This window comes from Anopheles marshallii, chromosome 3, assembly GCF_943734725.1.
Source record: "Anopheles marshallii chromosome 3, idAnoMarsDA_429_01, whole genome shotgun sequence".
Lineage (NCBI taxonomy): Eukaryota > Metazoa > Arthropoda > Insecta > Diptera > Culicidae > Anopheles > Anopheles marshallii.
In genome coordinates, this window is record NC_071327.1 from 2,614,972 (window position 1) to 2,635,355 (window position 20,384).

The following is a 20,384-nucleotide window of genomic DNA, read 5'->3' on the forward strand; positions in this document are numbered from 1 at the left end:
AGAGGAACGAATTGTTTCATTTGGAGAACCTCTGCCACGATATGATCATCCTGCTTGCATTACTAGCGTCATTCAACAGAAAAGTGCATTTGGAACATTTGTTTAACCGGTGGTTTATAATAGGGATATCATTAGAGAGTTGTCGGGAAAAGATGTCCGGTGGACAATCTTTTACATCGCACGGAAGCATTGCTGTACAGGGCATTTAAAGGAGAGAAGTAAATATCTAAAATACAAACCCAATCTGAATTATTTTCTTCTGTATCGAAAGAAAACAGTTTCCATCGAGGATTTCGGATTGTTTCGTATAAGAAATAAGAATCGATTCCACATTCGTACCAACTGTTATGTGTTTATAGTTCCTTTCAGAGTGAATTCTTAACTTGTATACACACACACAGGCGCATCAACTTCCGCATCCTCGTGCGTGCGGGGGTATTATTCCCCTCGGGACGCACACACCTTACTTCGATTTGCCGGTGCTGGCTTTCGTCGGTTTGGTGACCTTCGCAACCTTGGCTGGCTTGGTGACAGGCTTGGCCTGTTGCTGAGCGCGCAGCACCTTTACGACCTTCTGCTCGTCGATCAGGAATGCACGGATGATGCGCTCACGCAAGCAACGGTGACACAGGACTCCACCGAACGTACGAGTGACGGTCTTCAGGCGGCGGCTCATACGCGGGCGTTCACACGGCCGTGATGGCTTGATACCGCTCAGCTCCTTCTTGCAATGACCACATTTCGGGAGAGTGCGGCGTTTCTTCTCATACAGGTACACCAGACGTCCACCAGGCGTGCGAACACTGAAAGCAGATAGGAACACGGAATTAAAACCCACGGTACTTGAACAGAATGCTCTAAAGAACCACTTTTGCAGGTGCAGGTGTGTATTCGTCATTAGAAGTACCCTGATCCATCAACGCTTCGAATCAAGATAGGCAAACGAGGAACAATTTTCTCTGGCACAATAAGGGGGCATCGAAACACAAGAAACATGCCAGCGAATCGATGGTAGCAAATAAATGTGCGTATGGTCACTGATTTTGGTAATCATTGGATAGAAACTGTTTATCAACTGTTTTCTTCAAGGGAAGTATTCTGCTCCATTATACACTCGGGAGCACGAATGGCAAATGAAGAACTTTTTCTCTAGCACAAATGTCTAGTCGACGGAACACAAGGCAGTTGTGAACAGACGAAGTCGATTATTATGTGCGTAACTTTCAACTATATCCGTACACAGTTCATATTCAGTGATGGAATGATTCTTTCGTAGAACCGTACTATGTTTTAGCTTTGTTGTCTTGTAGTAATTGATACGTACATACGGCGTTTGTTGGACTTGGTGTTGTACGACAAGCGTCGTCGAAGCGTCAGTCGCTGGACCATTGTGGCGAATTAACCTACAAAGAAAAAAGAGACCAAATCGTGTTAACAAACAAAGCATCAATAAATAAGGCTTTTTTGGAAATATCATGAAGGAACGTTGACAGCCAAGCATTCCGGCAACGAGCATCCACCGGTTCCCTGCACGATAACCGACAACAAACCAACGCTACTTGAACGTCTTTCGCAATGCACAACATTGCCATTTATCTTTCATAACACAGAAACAATATTCGAGATCTCGTGTTGCGATGGTTTTCTGTCCATTTCGACTTGGAAATCCTTTAAAATCTCATTAATAACACGCACCTTCACGAAATGTGTCCACTGGTAAGCACGTAAACCGGAAAAAGGGGGAAAACAAGAATGACAACAATGACAACATGATGACAGTTTGCCGGAAACACGCAAACGCGTACTTTGATTTGTGGAGAAACTGTTAAATGACAACTCTGCGTTTTTGGGATTTTACAAATGTTTTTCTTCCTCTAGAATTCCTTAAACACTACCACACATTAAGGGAATTATTCTTTTTAGACGCAGATTCAAAACTGTGTACAAACAATATCGAAAATGTTTCTTTTCCGTCTTCACATTAGAATAATTCAAACAGTGAATCGTGCATAATAAACGACTGCTCCTCCTTGGGATGCAGTTGTTATTTGATCAAAATAAAGAACTGTCAAAGCTAATTAATTAAATCAGTGCAAAAAGCGATCAAGAAAAAAAAACGCTAAAATATCATATCGCCGCTCCATCTGTTTTTTGTTAACTATAAAACGCATCGGCAGCTCCCCATTGCGGGGAAATGATGGCTTCGGTGCGCATACCGGAGCAAAAGATCATACTGTGTGGCGAATATGGTGTTGGGAAAAGCTCAATATTCCGTCGGTTTGCAACAAACAACTTCGTAACATCGACCGACCGGAGGTCCACCCTTGGGCTGGACCACTTTGGACGGACATTTAATGTGGGAGATAAAGAGATTAAGGTAAGAGGAGTGTCGTTCGCTTCTTTTTCCTCACGTAACATTGCCGATGCTTTCAGCTCCAACTTTGGGACACCGGTGGTATGGAGCGGGTTGCGTCGGTTACCTCCAGCTATTACAAGTTTGCCGAGGCCGCCATACTGGTGTTTGCGCTGGACAACGAATCCTCCTTTCACGCTCTGTCGCAGCACATGCTGGACGTGGTGACTTATGCTGAGAATGCCAAAATTTTTCTCGTAGGCAATAAGGTAGACCTAGAATCTAGCAGTAACGATCCACCGGTGACGGATGCGGATATGGAATCATTTTGCGAGCAGTGCCACAGCCTAATTAGCGCAACTTACAAAACATCGTGCAAGACCGGCGATGGGTTGGAGGAAATGTTCCGTGACATTGCGAGCACGCTGGTCGAATCGAACCGTTCACGATTGGAGTTACAGGCACTGGAGAGCCATGGTTTCAAGATTCATCCACCGGATGAAGTGAACGACCCCGGATGCTTATGCTAGTGCACTTGTCTTCTCCATTCGTTTCAGATTGTTCGCTTTTTCGATTACTCCACCAGTAGCGGAACAAACGTTATCTTTATAATGATAATTGGTTTCCCATACGTTTCCCTTCTAGCGTTCATAACTCTTTAACGTAAAGCCGTCCGTGTGCAAGCTCTATCAAAAAGCATTTACAAGATTTAATAAACTCGTCGCTCTAGTGACGGGATGCATTCCTCTTGCCAAAAATTGCAGTCTATTAAACTAACCACGAGTGCTAAGCGCATGCGTATGCAACCACAAGTAAGTGCCATCGAAACACCGGTTTACCGGAGCTTTAGGGGAAACGCGTCAGATTAAAAGTGTAATCAAAAGCTTATTTATTAACAACATGCGTTTCACGTTCATCATTAAACAATCCTCGAACAATCATGCAAACTGTAAACGGATACTAATTTTAATAGTCAGCATAATCGGTTGTAATTCGTACTGATTTCCATTGCAGGGCTTCTGATTATTAGGGCTAGGTGTAGCTTTCGTTGTTTTTCCTTTGAAGCACATGTATTTATCATTCACATCACATCTGGCTAGGACTTAGATATAGAATTGGAGCATTAAAGGAAAAAAGGTAGACGAACCGAAACGTACCGACCCCCATTGGTCGTGTAAAGTGTGTGTGTGTGTGGGATGAAGCTTTTTGAATAAACTATTGATTGAATATCATGCCGATTGTTTCGTGTTTCTTATTTAAAACAATTTATACCTAATGAGAATGTTCACAAAATATCACACCAAATTCTTTTACCTCCTCGTTACAAGGTTTGTTTGTTCATTTAAGTAGACTGTTACTTGGGCATGATCGCAATCCACAACAAAAAACATCGCCACGCTTGTTGACATGCACAAACGTCAAAAGCGCTGGAAAAACAACGAAACATCGCCCAGGTGTAAAGTGATCGGAAATCGGAGTGATCCCGTACAGATAAAAACAATATGAGTGTTTGTGATTTTTTGGTGTTGTTGATGCTGTTTACCGGTGGAATATTAGCAGCAAGTGATCAAGGTAGGTGCAGCAACTGTTATCCTAACCGCTAAAAGGCACAATTCGTAGCTAATTTCATACGCTGGCGATCCCGACATTGTGGCTCCAATTGGAATCTCGGCATGGCACACAAACCGGTTGTGTGAGTGAGACAGCACGAGGTGCGTGGTTTGTTTGTGATGTTTGTGTGATGATGCAAAGTGCATGTGATGTTTTCTATCGATAGTGATGCAACGGCGATCTGTTTGTGAATCGAATCTGAACAGACGGTGCAATGGCTATGGAAATCGAATAGTTGCAACGCGTGCTGGGATTTAGAAGTGTTTGAACGCGGTGGATATTATGATTTAAGGTGCTGTGTATGCTACCGAAACAAGCAACAGAATGCGAATACAGCGATCTCTTTCGTACGGAGTGTGCGCAAGAGTCCCATCAAAACGATCGCTGACCAAACGTATGATCGAATTCGTCTAGAGGAGGGGGTGTTTATTGACACAAGGAAACGGGATCGGACAGAGCGATCGGAGCCGAGAGATCAACATTAGAAAGGGCATTTGACGATGATCTGCTTGAAGGTCGAAGCTGAAGAGAGCACCAGGCCCGGCTAGCTCAGTCGGTAGAGCATGAGACTCTTAATCTCAGGGTCGTGGGTTCGAGCCCCACGTTGGGCGCTTCTGGATATGATTTTTTTGTGCATGAAGAGATCATCGACTTCTTCGAGCATATAATGTATTATAACTCCAACATATATCTGGAACTGTACTCAATACTTCAGCACAAATTAATGACAACAAATCTGCCATCGATCACGGTGTCCAGACGCCTAGATCCATATTATATCTTCCCACGGTCACACACAAGCACACCCTAACCGATCAGATGAAAATGGAATTTTCACACAAATTTCCCATGTTAGCAAGGAACGAAAAACTTTCATGTACAGACGGGGAGAGAGGTACCTGTTCGCAACATGTCGCCCTCGGTGGACGTATTGACAACCTGTCTTCCCTTGTTACACTGAAAGGAAATGTTGAACGATAACCAGGATGAGAAAAAAGCGGTTACACATCTTTTGCTTCGCCTCTCTATACGCTGCGTACTTTTCGATGAACTGATTCACACGATCCTCTGTTGTGATGCGATCGAGTTGAAGGGACAACTTTGCACAAGAAAGAAAAACAAAACCAACAAAGTTTTTTTGTTGCTGATCATTATTTGTAATCTTGATGCGTACGTGAAAGCATTCTTCTTTGTCGCGTAATTCTAACGAATAATCATAGATTGTGGTTGAGATTGAGCACGAGGAGGGATTCCATTTTCAGATCTCCCTTTCTCCTAGATGTATACGAGTAACGTTTAAAGTGCTTCTTCTATGGCTCGTTTTAATTTTTTCAAAGCAGGAAACACCTCAAGATCTGCGCGCGTGCAAAGAGGAGAGGTTCAAGATTGAAATTGAGATTTTGTCCCCAACAGAGCTTAACTGTTGAATCCGTGCATTACCGATTGTGCTATCATGATCACCGGTTGATTATCGGTTAAATTTTCGTCCATTGCTTGCCTCCAAAATATTATCCCAACCTAGAAGGATTCTGTCGCCACAATCTCGGTATGAGAAACTTTCTTGAGCTTGAATGTTTGCTTGTAGGGGCCTTTTATTTACCACTCGATGGGGCCATCCCAGACGATTGAGCAAACAGTGCGTATAAAGCGTATTTATGCAACCCCCCGAAGTGTTTGCTTGCAATTCAAATGATTGTAAATATTTATCAGCGGTACTGATGCAAGTACACGTCCCAGGCAGCAGACGCATATCGTCAGCCTGAACAAGGTTCGCTCCGCAGAGGATCTGCGGGCCCATCATCCCATCCGCTCCAACTCCAAAACGCTTGGCGAAGAATCGGTCAAACAGCAACCCGGTTTTCGGTGCACGGCTGGCCAACGTGTCATACGAATATTGACACATCTTCGAGGTCTCCACGGGCATCCGTATTGCTGCCGATTGGACTTTGAAATGAGGCGGTCTCGAAGCTGTACAGCCTCTATTCAGGCTGTGCCGTGCTGTTTGTGTCGCTTCCCTTCGGGGAGTCACAATTGGCTGGGCAATTTTTATTGATTTTTCTTTTCGATTTGAAATTCATTTACCTGGCCGAGACTTAACCGTTGCACCGTCACCGTCTGCCATCGTATATCATTAACAGCATTATGGGAAAATGTTCCCGAGCTTTCGGAGTGAGAGATTCCGGCTCCTGTAAAAGGGGAGCGGAAGAACACAAAGATAGTACGGGGGGAGGTAGCAACGTGTTGTACTGTGGCGGCCCGCCGTGATTCCTGTTTTTGTTTCCGTACACGGTTCTGGGTCAGGTTGTGTGTTTGCTTCCCTTGCCATATTCAAGTACCTTCTGTGTAGAAGGTGCTTTCAGCTTCCATTACGCACCGGTTCAAACATAAATTATCGCAATTGCGCTTGGGCTATCCTTCCCGCACCGTTGCCAACGCAACGCGATATGAAGGCTCCCCTCAAAGCGGGTGATGAACGCCTGGAATGGACAGCGCGTATCCCTTAAAAGGCGCAACGGGCCGACGGGATCGCCCGCCATGCCATTGGTTGAACGTGTGCACATTCGAAGGGCAATGGGATTTCGCAAAGTGACAAACCTCCCTGTACGGATCCGATTGCCAGCGTTCCTGTGATGGACGTGATCGAATGGCATTGACCGTAACGTCCAGTACGGTGCAACATTCATTATCGGCAGGGAGGATCAACCGGGAGGCAGATATAAAACGACGCGGAGAGGTAATTTTCCTCTCGTCAAAGCGAAATAATTTTCCACGAACGCTTTAATGCTGTTATCCTCCGTGTGGACCACGCGAGAGAATGTGGCAATACCGGGCCCGGGACATTTACGGGAACTTCTTCCTCGCTATGGGAGGGAGGTCATGCGTTAGTTCGTGAGAAATCATGCGGGAAATGTGGCATCACTACTACCGCCAGATTCACCGCAGGGGTGGAAATGAAGGTTTTCACGTTCTGCTTGTTTTTTTTTCTTGCCTCTTTCTAGTGCACCTGATAACGCGATGATCAGATACACGATCTTGCAGGCAAAATGTTGCGGACGTGTTCGTTGACGAATGGTGGCGCCATGTATTAATAGCAAAAGGAATTCGAACGCGCCAAGCACTTTTTTCCGGTTCAGGTTGATTATACCAAACATAAGAAATCCGAAGTCATCATGAAGTCATTCGACGACCGTTGGAGAGTTCGACTCTGCTGCACCTCGTGTTGTGATTAAACCATCGATACCTTGATGATCGGTTCCAGTAGCGAATTCTTCGATAATCTGCCGTACGGTTGCTTTTTTCTCATGATCCTTGCTTTCACTTAACCAATGTCTAAGTATCGGTTTCGCTACATCGGCCCAATGTCGTTCGGTTTACACATGTCATTATTGTTAGAGCGATTTGCCCGCAGCAATACTATTGATCGTTAATTTAGCTCCGAGCTCTTCTCCGTTGGGCCGTTAGGAACCGGTTCGGTAATCGGGAAGCGGAACGACCTTGCAGGGGATAGAAACAGCCCCATCCAAGATGGTAGCAGCTCAAGAAAAAAAACGTTCCAATTGGTTGTTTCTATCCCAGGTGTGTGAGTTTGTGTCTGTCCCCATAGCTTATCCATAAGAGGTTCGCCATTAAGCGATGCATAACGCTTCCCTGTGTTTCATTATAGCGATCGGGGTTTTTTCGGTTTTCAAAAGGCCCTCCGGTGCGGAACTCCCGCTTGAACAACGATCGCGTCGTAATCGATTCCCATTATTTTTGACTGGACCACTCCAAAAATCAAACCCCCTCTCAGGCATCTCTTGGGGATTGTTTTGTGTTCTGGACGCGTGTGTGGAAAATCGGATCATCTCACGGTGATGAGGATGAGAGAAAGATCAGCAACGAATGGATTTATCCGGGTTCCAGATCTCGCCGGAATCGTGCCCTTTTTTCTGCTGCAAAGCGTTCCATCTTCTGTGTGCGGTTGGGACAGCGGTTTGGTCTTTCGACACTTCAAGCTGACATCTGATAGACACTATCGCGTGATTCGATTTTTTTTCTCGTTTAGTTTGCTTGAAACCGTTCGCCAACAAGACCGATGGTGATGGGGGATTTGGAATCAAACCCATTCTCGACTGAAGTGACGCACCATATTTGCTTGGTCATCTTCGCCCCGTAACTGATCTGTCCAGAGTTGTTGAACTGTGATGTAAGAGCTGATTTAAAAACGTTTTGTGTCAATATCTGGAGGTTTTCGAAATAAGTTCCTTCGGGAAACTAACATCAGCTAGAAGAAAATGCCTCCTTCAGTAAAGATCCCACCTTCATCTGAAGCTACGCGGTACATCAAGCCTTGCCTGTTTCATTCCCGAAACACCCCCATCGGTACAATCTTCATTTTGTTTTACTCTCCCCACTGCCGATGTATCGATAACAGTTCGTTAGGCGCCAACTTGATTAGACGCCACAGAGTCCAGGGTCAGACCGAAGACAACGAAAAAAAGCGATCCCATCTTCATCCACATTTTAATGAGACAAAAGGTGCTTACCCGTACTCAAGATTCACCTCATTCTTGACTTCTTGGTGTAGTGGTGCTATGATTCCCAGTTGTGAAATTAATATCTCCACTTCTAGTGCCATTGCAAGGATTCTCAACTGCCGGTGGTGGAGTGTAAAAAAAAATGGTAGATGAAACAGCTTTTCTACGTTCTCTGCCGTTCTAGTTCCGAGCTAAATCTGAGGTTCGTCCGTCTATTACTTGGGCCGTAAAATTCGGTCTTAGTTACGGTTGGAAGGTGTTTGAAAAATTTCATTCGTAGCACAGGCGGGAAACCTTAGTCGGATTGAAATGATACGAGATCAAACACGAACAGGATGTTAAAAAAAAGACACATCAAAACAAAGGAACCGATCACCGGTACGTGACACGGCTTTTGTCACAAGGGGTAGAAAATCACCGTGACGAAATGCGGCGAGCTTGTAGAGTGTGTTTATTTGTGGCGTTGTCTTTACTCCCGCGCCGGCATTAATCCGGCACAAATGAAGGTTTAACGTAATTTAAATATTATTGACTCTCTCTGGTGTGGGTTTGTTTTTTTTGTTGTTTTCGTTGCTGGGTATCGTTTTGAAGTTTCTTCATTGCAGGGGCTTCATTTTTTTTCCTGTCGGACATTATATTTCCAAGCCAGTCAAAACCTCGAAATAGCCACGATGCTCACGTAGTAAAAATGATCATTCGGTCGCTTTTGATATGGATATTAGGCGAGCTGCTCTCACAAGCAATTCAAACGTCTTACCCTTCACTGAAATGAATTGGATGCCCGCGGAAATGAATCGGTTATCTTGTGATACGAATTTTATAGTTTCATCTGTTCCGGGGTGCATCAATAATCCACGGGAATCGCGGAAGAGTTTGGCCTCCCCTAATTGGAGATCACAGTTTTACGATGGGTTGTTGTACACCGCTTGTTTTTTTACTGCTCAGTGGGAAATAATTGCATTGAAAGATGCATGGCAAGATGCAGAGCATCCACAGCAGGTTGATTCGATGCATACGGTTGGATGGAAGTGGAAAACTTCTTCATCTTCATCTGTTCGTGCAATCGATCATATAAAAGTCAAACGAAGTGGACAGCCCAGGCGGGGTATTCCCGGTGGTTTGGAGGTGAGAATCATAATGCACGTACGTCCAACTTTATGATTGCAACCATAAATAAGTATCGAATCGGTCTCGCCCTAGCCACCGAGGAGGGTTTTTATTGCCCTCGCAGTGCGCACCAATCACCGGGGGCCAATTGGGTTCCGATCGGATCGGGGAATGTAGTTTGTACTCGTAAATTATTCCCGCACGCTCAGACACCGCACCAGTCGCAGGTGCATATTGATCGTGCGGTGATGCATTTTGCGCATCCCACAATCGGTCGTGTGGTTGTTTTTTTTTCTTCTTTTATTTCCAGCGATGCCATGATTTATGAGTGCTGCAGTGAGAAGCACTAACATGGCCTTTCCGTGGCCCCTTTCGTGAACCGGCAAAAGAGGGATATGATTGCGTCCCCCAGGACGTAACGTTCGGGCGTTGATTAGGTTCGTGGAGCAGGCGCAAGGTCTCGGAAGGTCGACGACTACTAAAGATGTGTCGTGGTGTAGTTAAGTTTGCCGGTGCATACTAATTAACCTGTTCACTTCTCGCCCCTACCATCGTGGCCCGTCGTGTGCGAAGAAGTGTTAATAGTGTTTAAAATGAATTGTATTTATAATGAATGATTATTAATCATTCTGCATCAGTGGGTTTTTTGTTGTTTTGGTTTTGTATTTGCGACTTCCATATCGATCGGTTGGGATCTCTATACTTTGTGCCGAAATAAAACGTGAGATGGATGGGGAATTTCATTTCCCCCCTGTCGGAGTATCTGCTTATCTGTGTAGATAACTGTCCGGAACGCCATAATGATTGCTGCAAAATTTCGTGACCACGATAAATCGCAATTAATGCGTGCGAAAGGGGATTTTATGATCGTTGCACTTGGGTTTTCAGCTCTCTCAATGTAACAGACAGCTTGTTTCTAGAACAATAATGTTTCTACCACAATTATTCAACGTTCCAAATGTTTCCGAAACACATCATTAACATACGCTCTTTGTGGACCACATGTCCAGCAAAATATGAACCAAAAAGTGTTTGTTCGATTGCATGATTTTTGCCATTTACTGGACAGCAAAGTAGATTATACTCCGTGTTGCATATAGCCGTCCGGTTGTTGGTTAACAGAGCGAGTGCTGTTAGGGCCACAATCAACCACAGGAAAGCATTTCAGCTTCAAACTCTCACGTCCCCAATGCTGATGTTCGGAGTGCACATCATACTCGCATTTGCCTAGCTGATGAATGGAATTATTCATCATTATGTTGCGGTATGTGCGCATTCGCATGATTTCTCAGTATCTTGGAGCACTGTTTTTGTTCTTGCAATAATTCAATGCCCCGGCTTTTCACCAAATATGCTCGGTAAAATAAGAATGGAAAAATACGCGTCATAAATCCAAGGTAACTCGAACGGGATTTTAAATGCATTTTCCAGTACGCAACACCCAGCAGTGGTACAATGGCACGAGAGAAAAACTCAAATGCTCAATAGTAAGAAAGCAAGGTGAAGTGCTTATGGAAGACGAAACTGAAGAAACTGCACCATCATCATCGTCGTCATCTGGGATGATCATCGTCGTTTGCACCGTGCTCTTCGTGTCGTCCAAAATTGATGCTTCAAACATAAAGCGGAAGAAATTATGAGCATAAATTAACTCCCGAAACAGCGCCGCGGGCAATGTTGTGCGCGTGTGGTGTGGATGCATTGTACTGACCCTGCTCCAGTAGTAAACCGTCTTCGAAGGCCGTCTCGAGATGTCGATAGGGAGCTAGCGAGGAAAGCAGAAAACGAATCATAATAACTGAAAACAACCCCGTTAGCGCTCGCCTCGCCACGACGCCTGGCGACGATGAGGTCCTGAGCTTGCGGACGGGAGTTCTGTCTGGGGCAGACAACGCCCGGACAGACAGCATCATGGTAGTGCGATGATGATGGGCTCCAATGGCGAGATGATTTCAGGTTTGCTGCTCATCGGTTTTTGACTCTCTTATTGCCTGGAACGGTTCACGGCCCGATCACAACCTGGCCCATGCCCAACTGAATCCATTGCGAAGGCTTTTGTGGGAGATGCAGTTTAAGGTTGTGAGCCCCCAACTTCAACTAAGAATACGAACGAAACGGCGGAGAATAACTGCTGCCTGCTGAATCCGTTCGCTATTATTTAGGAGAGCAGCCCAAGAAAGGTGGTAAGAAATTAATTTTCGTTAACGTTTAATCGTTTCTCGACTTTCCTTTTAACCATCCGTTTTCGGGAGACGAACCGATCGATTGACTGATGGTTGTGGACAAAGGCACACAAGGGAAGAAAAAAGACTTCATCACCGGAGACAGCATTAATGCACCTCTTGACGCGAAAGCTGAAAAGCTAATGGCGATCGTTCTGACTGGAGCAATGAAAATCACGTACGACATTGGAAGCAACTTGAAGATCGTTATCGTATCCAGCCTTGAGGAATCGTCAGAAACCGGGGACAAAAGTAGTACATAAAGCTTGCTACCAGCAGCAAGATCGTACAGAAACAACACGATTTCAAACAGAACCAAAGAGGACGGTACACGATCATCCGGGAATAACTACCCTTTACCGATTAGCCATCGATCAACGGAGCGCCGAAACCGTTTTGGAGTATGGGCAATTTTAGATGTATCTAAAATGATTCGCTCGCACGTTCCACCGTACGATGTAATTGAAATTATTTGTAAGAAGCGTCGGAAAGAGGCTAAAGTAATTGGTAGTCCATTCCGTGGCGTACGCGGTGTGTAGTGGGCCGGCGTGTGTGAAGTAATTTGTAGCTGGCTGCTTAATGACGCCATTAGGAAGCGATGGAAACCTTAAACGCGGCCGTAAGTTTTATATTCGCGATACTGTCGCTCGCAAGTGCCTGCAGTGGTGGTTTTATGTTTTTTATGCTTTTCAGCTGCTTCCTCACCTACCTCCATAGAGTTCCAGGCTGGCAATCGGTACTTTCTTGTGTCGAGATAAAACGGCCGGTGTGATTTGTATCGTTTTGCTCGCGCGCATACTAATGCCAACCTGGGACATACAATTTCTGAGCGCTAGCCATCAGATCGGGCGATCGAGCGTGCTGAGAGTATCGGTTTCCGCTCGTAGTAGGAAGATTTTATGTAAATTTAACTGCACGAGTAACTCGTCTACAAGTGGTTACATCAAAGCGTTTGCAGCTAGACGATACAGCTGAGAATACCTTTTGAAGAACCGGTAGGGAATTGGTTGGTTGAGTTTATTAATTTCTCACAGTATGAAACAACTGATAGGTAGACACAGACGTCATTGTACGGAAGAGAATATTGCCTTTTTAATGTCACACAATTAATAATCGAGTGTTGTATGCAGTGTTGAGGATCACTATCCGAACACGAGAGGGGTCGGTTTGAAACGTGTTCGACTGGTTTGGGATCCTATTAATGTCTAGATAAGCCTAGATACCTAATGTTACATGCTCACGGTAATGCATGTCGTTCGTTATTTGTCTTAAGTGCCATCTATCGGGAGAAAACATGTTCCGCGGTTATTTGCTTCTTTTGAATACAAATTACTGAATGGTGATGTTTGCTTAAATACTTAATTTTTTTTCTTATCGGCAATATAGGACTTCTCCGTGTTTGAGTGTTTGCAATTAGTTCCTAATCAATTCAGTCCTGTTTTTAGAAACTTCTTTCCCCATTTTCAACTGACAACGATGTTAGAAGAAATCATCAATGAATATGCAGAAAGACAATCCTAAAGAACATGATTCGTACGATCGTCACGAAATGTGTCCAAAAGGAGTTGAGGACTTCGACCATTTCATGTCGGTCTCGGGCAGTGGATTTTTCAAATCAAAATAATTAATTATTCAAATTAGAAAACCCATACGCTTGTGTGCGCTTGATCGATGGAAATGAGTTTGCCATCATTCAGGCGTGTTCATTGTCCTGCTGAACTTTTGAACCGTTCCGGTCTCCGACATCAGGCGCCTACGAATGGGGAACATTATAGGTTTCAATTAATGTTTGCTCTTTTCGCATGATCTTTTCGGCTGTGGACTTTTTTGTTCCCACCAATGGCGATACACAAAAGAGGCACCATTTTCGTTTCGTGTACGACTGCAAAACTTTACCCTTTTGGTGCTGTGTTTTGATGGTTTGAAGAAACAAGAAACTAATCGTGGTTCAGTTTGGCCGAAAAACCCCGAACCTAACGGATGATGATGTATGGCCTAGTTTGCCGAAAAAGGTTTCCTTGATGATCGCGGACGCGGAGTGTCCGTGTCGTTCGTGTGGAGTTAATGGCTGCTTTTAAGGGTAGGAAGAGTTTCTATTCTCACTGTCCTGCGTCTGCCGCCATTGATGCGTCTAACGTTTATTGTTTTTAAGATGTGCTTTAGGTTCTTTCTCGCGGAAGAAAATCGCCCGTTTTTTGTGAATGATCTTCTAATCCACCGAGCCAATGGTTCCAAACAACTGATCCAATACCCTTTTGCAGTTTCGAAACCGTCTGTGGAGTAATAAACAGTTATTCCTTCTCTTTTTGCTCTCCTTGCCGTTGGGTTCGGACATAAATTTGGAGCCATGTTTGTTCAAACCAGTACAGTGGTCAGCTTTATTTCACTCCGCTTGCAGTACGAATCTCTAGCACTTGTGCGAACTAGCAACAGCAGCCTGTTGTTGTATGCACGAATCATCAACGGACGATTGATCTTTATTGTACCGGGATGAGATCAGCAGAAAATCAGCTGCCATTGACGCACCGGATGGTATTAATGTGTTTGCTTCGAAGCAATTTGAAGCCATTCCGAGCACCGTCAGTTACCGCATTGCAAGATTACAGATTAAAAGATCCATGCACAGAGAATGGGTACACGGTTTTGACTTATCCATGAATGGAAGTAAGATGAATATGCTACGGCGGTGAAAATTATTGCTCCATTCAGTCATCCGGCACAAGTTCAAATGCCTTGCTCCGTCCGACCTACCATGCGTACGGACGAAACATCGTTTTTACCTGTTTTCTGCAACAGAACCCGACTCGTATCTGGTAAGGAAATATATTTGCAAACCACCCCCATGCAGCCAATGATGATAATTTTTCATTCGGACACTGGTTTCTCATTTGCAGTAGAAGGGAAAACAAAACGACGGTTCGGCAGCAACCCGAAAAGTGCAATGGGGTTTATAACCCGGACAGTATCGTTGATCGACGATGCATATAAAACGATATGATAGGACCCGATGATGGATGGTAATCGCTTAGAGTGCAGCAATCGGTGGAAAATCTATTTTCGACGGCATTCCACCAACAGATGCGGGTTGGTTCCGTGCGCTAGCGCCGTAGCACTCCAGCTGGTCACCGTAACCGGAGATACATAAATAAGATTTAATTGAAAGATATCAATTGCAGTAAACGGCCACCATTTCCATCTGAAGTATGCGATGTGCAATGAAGGTGCATGCGTACAGCAGCGTTTAGCTGAAAGCTCCTCGTATTTTGCACCAAAATGGATGCGCTGTAGCTCATAATCCGCGGCAATGTCCAACACACCATGCTGTCCTACTTGTGCAGAAAAAAAAACACAGCGTACGAAGCGATAGTAGCGCTGATAAAAACTCGATCACTTTCCCGCAGGGCATTACGAGCAGCAGCACAAGAAAGGGGCGTCTCATGGTTCCAAAAGGTCATGCACCACCGTGTGTGTGTGTATGTGTGCTTGTGTGGCGTCAGTCCCGGTGTCAGTATCGTTCCGAAGGCGACACCAAATTGCGCAAACATCGATAAAACTTTCCCTTCGATGTCGAAGTTCGATGTTGTTGGTTGCCCCGGAGGGCTTCTTCACATCGACCTCCAGCAGCATCGGTAGCAAACAACCATCTGCACAACGCAGATTGATGTCGATGCCGGGCACACCGGGTAGATGGATACGATCGTGTACCCAAGAAGATCGCACACACGGATCCTGCAACTTTTTCGCTTCTTTTCGCGCCGTAACTGCCGCTCCCGAGCTCTCCCGCGTCCATTCGGTCAGACCAATCTGTTTCGAATTAGACCGCTTACAACCGTTTGCGGGCGTCTAATGATGTCCGTTCTTCGACCGATTGCCGCACGTCGGCGAAAAGTGGTTCTATCGCTACCAATTGACCGACGGGTCGCACACCCCGGGGAGCTAATCGTCGTTTAACGGAAAATCTGTCGCTTCCGCTCGGTCGCACCCGACGCAGGAGCCTGCTGGCCGATGCATCGCCGTTGATCGATCGTTCGGATCGGTTGGAAATGCGCCTTTTGACGTTACGTTCGCATGCGGGGTGGCAGCCTCCATTCTTTCAATACAATCGCATCCCCCAGCGCTTTAAATGGGATGTTGAATGGTTTGCAATTATTGGGCTGTTTGTTTTTGGGATTCCGTGGTTCCCGTGGGGGTTTTTGGTCCGTGCACGATCGATGCGTTTCTTTGTAAAGACAGCAACCAACAACCATTGGCACTGCTAAACGGTATGCAAGACCAAAAAAACGACACCAGATGGTCAGCTGGTAGGATGCGATCACATTTGGGTTTGCTTGTAGCGCTTGCTCCGCCGTTACCGTGTTGGGGAATGCAGATGGCGGCCTTTTTTTCCTTTGCCTTCTCACATACACTCACACACATTTTAGTTTAGCTCGGAAATGGGACAAAATTTCGGTACAGATCGGTGTGTGAATCATTCGCCATCATGTGCGTCGTGTCGATCGCAGGGCAATGCCGTGGTTTCTGGTTTCGCGTTGGCCTAGTTAATGCTGTTTTAGGCACCGTTGCTCCCAATTTACCGTTCAACGCAAAACGCAAAAGGGTATACTTTTGTTTGCTGATCAAACCAACCTAATGTAGATCGTTTCATGCTGATAGTGCTTTCACTAATGAAGATTTATTCGTTGCAGGTTTTTGGCTTATCTAGTCTGGTAGCTTTACTGGTCCTATGTCGAAAGCAACAACCCCGTGACGAGGTTTACCCTTAGAAGTACGACAACAACGAAAAAGCAAACATTCACTTGAAAGCTGAACTAAACGGCCCAAGGAGACACGATTTGCGTTCCCATTTGTTACGGGCAGTAATATCGACAAGATAAAGTGCGACCCATTTGTGCGACAGAGTTCGTACTTTTGCAAATACACCAAATAGGCAATAGCCCTACAGTGCATGCGCTCAAGTGTACAACTGCAGTGCTGGATTGCGTGTGGATTGCGTGGTTCGGTAGCGAAAATGATCGCGCCTTAATCGTACAATCGTTCGGGCAGCATTTATAGTAACCACCGTGTCGTGTGCTGATGGTGTAGGATCGGTCATATCGACCGGATTGCTACTGCACTTAACCACACACACGCTCCGTCGTGCTCCATCCACCATCCAGCAAGGGCAAAAAGAAACAGCCCCCGTTATGACAGTGTTATGAGCAACGGAAAAACGCACAGCCGGTGCATAATTTATCCACTCTGCCGCGCAGTGCATTCCGAACCGATTTGGCCGACAAACAAAAGAAAACGCCAGGAGAAGGATGCTGGAACACGGGGAATTATTTATAGAGCGACATGGTTCGCGTTTCATCTCGCGACGGGACACGCACCGCAACGTACCGGTAGCCGGTCGGATTTTGGAACCGGGATTATTGCGGTTTCGCTTGTTAGACGGTATCGAAATGCAACGACGATGGTAGCGCAACGGGCTACAGCACGCGCTCTGTATATCTCCATCTTATTTTCTATATGCTTGCTGCCTTCGTTACGCTCCGGCATGCAAATTGTTCGTCTTAATATCGACCATAAAACTAGACACCCAGTGTCGTAGACCGGCGGATCATGGATCCGGCCACGCTGTGCTACGTTGGCGGTTTTGTGCCAATGAGTAATCATGTTTGCTTAGCTCTACTGGTGTGCTTCATCCCACCGATTTGCCACTGCTACCGGTGTTGTTTGCCGTAGCCGCTACCAGGACTGGAAAGGTTTTCAAGAGGAACTTCACGACGTTCAGCTCCATCCGTACGCCGAGTTAACCCATTGAGAAAACAAACAAAACCCGGCACGCTGAGGCTTTGCGGTTTCAGTTAAGGCATAATTATTGGCGAAATAGCAGCGCAAATCATAATGCGCTGGTTTGTAAGATCGCTGCCGCTTGCAGAGAAATAGGAAAAGCATCGTTTAGGATAGTGTACCATTCGTTATTCGAGCAAAATGTGGGCGCAAAAATACGCCGTGGGAGACGGATGTAGAAGACACAACGGCTTGAAATGTTGCATTGTTTGATGCTCTGGCGGGCAGGCTTTAGGTGGGAAGGCTCCATTGAGTGGGTATTGCCTTTTAAAATTATGCACACCAGAAGTGGCTGTTTAATATTTCATTTTTCATCTTGCGCCATCCGGTTGGTGGTACTTAAGCGGAGAATCGTTTCGTGTGTATGCGTGTTTGTGTTCGATGATATCGATTTATTATGCAGAAGCGCTTTGCCTTTTGTTTGCCGCAGAGTAGATGATTGCGCCCTTTGGGAAATGAATTGAAATTTTGTGTTTATTATGTATCTTTAATGCAAATGTAAAGCGCTTTTTGCTTCCAAGTGGCATCTCAGGCAGCCGGCACTGCAACGCATCGTCTAATATCATTATTAGTTGCTATTATTTCAACGCATGGAGGTTTACAAATCCGTTAACCGGCCATAAATTCAACACTCCATGACCGAAAGCAAGCTGCTGACAATCTGCTAACGATTAAATTACACGTGTAACCGGTTTTCCGGGCGTGCGCGTGCCCGCACTCGCGGTACTGGATCAAAATTGCGCTCTCCCGTAGCTTGTACCACCAGTTAGCAGCGATTTGTAACTTGCAGCACAATACGAACGAACCATTTATTTCGGTCCCACGATCACGGCAAACGCAATGCAAGGCTCGTGTCGAGGAAAAACAAAAGGTGCTACACACGATGATTTATGTGATGTAATTTAAAGCTTACACGTGTTTTCATACGCAAACGCGGGCCCGGTGGGATTGGCTTTGGTCGGTAAACGGTTTGTCTGTGCAAAAATGAAATTTACCATAATTACAAGGAAGCAAGCAAATGGGGGCTACTAAAAGGTGTTCCCCGGTTGGTAAAAGACATTTCAAACAATGCAATTAAAGTGCGACCATCGGGAAGACGACGTTGTCCATTTGCTTCCCCAGCTAATACTTTTATAATTTCCGTACGTTCGTCTGCGGGATAAATTTGCGTTCGATGCGCACTGCTCTCACTGGAATGCGGTAGAGGTGATGCTCAAAATTGCAATTTTGACGCCATTCTGACGGGGCGTTGCACTGCGACCGAGAGGGATTAATGACATTCGGGCGTTGGCAGCGTTCGGGATGATGATTGTAAGCAATTAATCACAAACGCATCCAACCAGCCGAACACGGACAGCGTTGCAGCACGGTTGGCGCCAGGATAACACGAATGCGTACTTTGGAGCCGACCGCCTGTTGTCACCTATCAACCTTTAAACGGGTGAGGAATGTATCGTGCGTCGAATGGACCCCGGGTATGCATCTCGTGTCACAATGCATCATATGTTCGTGCGATCGGGAATGCAGTTTCAGTGCATATTATTCGCTTCACCGTGATGATATTAGGCCAGGAGATCGGTCCATTTGGATATTGTAGATCATTAATTTGGGTGTATGATAAATGAATGCATTTGTGGAGTTCATGACACTCATACGAATGTACCGCCTTTAGTGAAGTATGAAAGGATTTTTTCATTATTAGTTTGGATTTGTTTCTTTTTACTTAAGTTAGTAAAGTACATAGTAAATTTGTCCGAACTATCACGTACAATTTTCATTGACATTTTTTTTTTGACATTTTTTGACACCTTTTACAGCTGCAAATTTCATTGGGTATTTTGTCCAAGTTTGGACAACATGTGGACAACAAACGAATAGAATCTCTCCCGGGTTCTAACTCCTCTTTGGATTCCATATGAACTCTTCGTGGGATGGTTGTATTATACTGTTGAAGGTGATGGCAAAAGGAATAGAACAGAAATAGAGCAAAAAACCCTCCTTATTTTCTATGGTATCTTAATGAAATTTCACTAAATTCACAGAAGAAAAAATATCATCCTGCCAAAAGAGTGTGAAACTTCCTGCACAATGTAGGCATTTAACAAGATAAGAAAATCTGTTGAAACCATTGTACTATGTATTGATAAGCACTATCGCCAAGGTTGACATGTTTGACATTTGGAGGAAACTTAAAGACAATATTTTAGCCAAGCACCGAAACGACGCTGCATGTAAAGTGAAGAGACCTTATCATGGGTCGGTACAGTTGGTGGTAAGCCATCAGGCGTAACTTATGCTGATTGGATTCCGCTGTTAAGCGACAAAGGTAGACAAATTAAAAATACACACACGCACAGGCATTTGATTCTACGGTTGGTTTTTCCTGATTGCAAAGTTCACTAGCGACTGTCCCAGAAATGGTCCTAAATCTGTTTCGTCTAATCCATGACTCCACGATGGCCCATCTTACTGACGCCTTGAGCGACGCTAATCCTTAATCGTGTGTCCTCACCGTCGAGCTCGCACCGATTAAAGACATCTCCACAGCCAAAGCCACCCGCAGGTTCGACATAATGGTTGCACAAAGTGGCTAAAAACGATCGAAACCGGCAGTATCGGTCGGGCAGTCAGAATGGTTCCAAGGTTCGCACACTTACGCCCCGTGCCTTATGGGAAACTGGCGCGACACGGCCCGACCGACGGACCACGGGGACCTTAATTAAGAAACCGCATGCTCACAAT

The 20,384-nt window shown here is 45.2% G+C and overlaps 2 protein-coding genes and 1 non-coding gene across 3 annotated transcripts; 2 read left to right on the forward strand and 1 right to left on the reverse strand.

The window, feature by feature from the left end:
• Nucleotides 1-463: 463 nt before the first annotated feature.
• LOC128716029 (60S ribosomal protein L34-like) lies at nucleotides 464-1,389 on the reverse strand. The gene is made up of 2 exons (XM_053810953.1): nucleotides 1,325-1,389; nucleotides 464-803 (listed from the first exon to the last, which is right to left on the reverse strand). Exons 1-2 carry the CDS (start codon nucleotides 1,387-1,389, stop codon nucleotides 464-466), a joined length of 405 nt encoding a protein of 134 aa, XP_053666928.1.
• Nucleotides 1,390-2,194: 805 nt separating this feature from the next.
• On the forward strand, nucleotides 2,195-2,883 carry LOC128711883 (ras-related protein Rab-30). The gene is made up of 2 exons (XM_053806770.1): nucleotides 2,195-2,377; nucleotides 2,434-2,883. Exons 1-2 carry the CDS (start codon nucleotides 2,195-2,197, stop codon nucleotides 2,881-2,883), a joined length of 633 nt encoding a protein of 210 aa, XP_053662745.1.
• Nucleotides 2,884-4,502: 1,619 nt separating this feature from the next.
• On the forward strand, nucleotides 4,503-4,575 carry Trnak-cuu (transfer RNA lysine (anticodon CUU)). Its single transcript has one exon. It is a non-coding gene; the product is annotated as a tRNA-Lys (tRNA).
• Nucleotides 4,576-20,384: the final 15,809 nt, after the last annotated feature.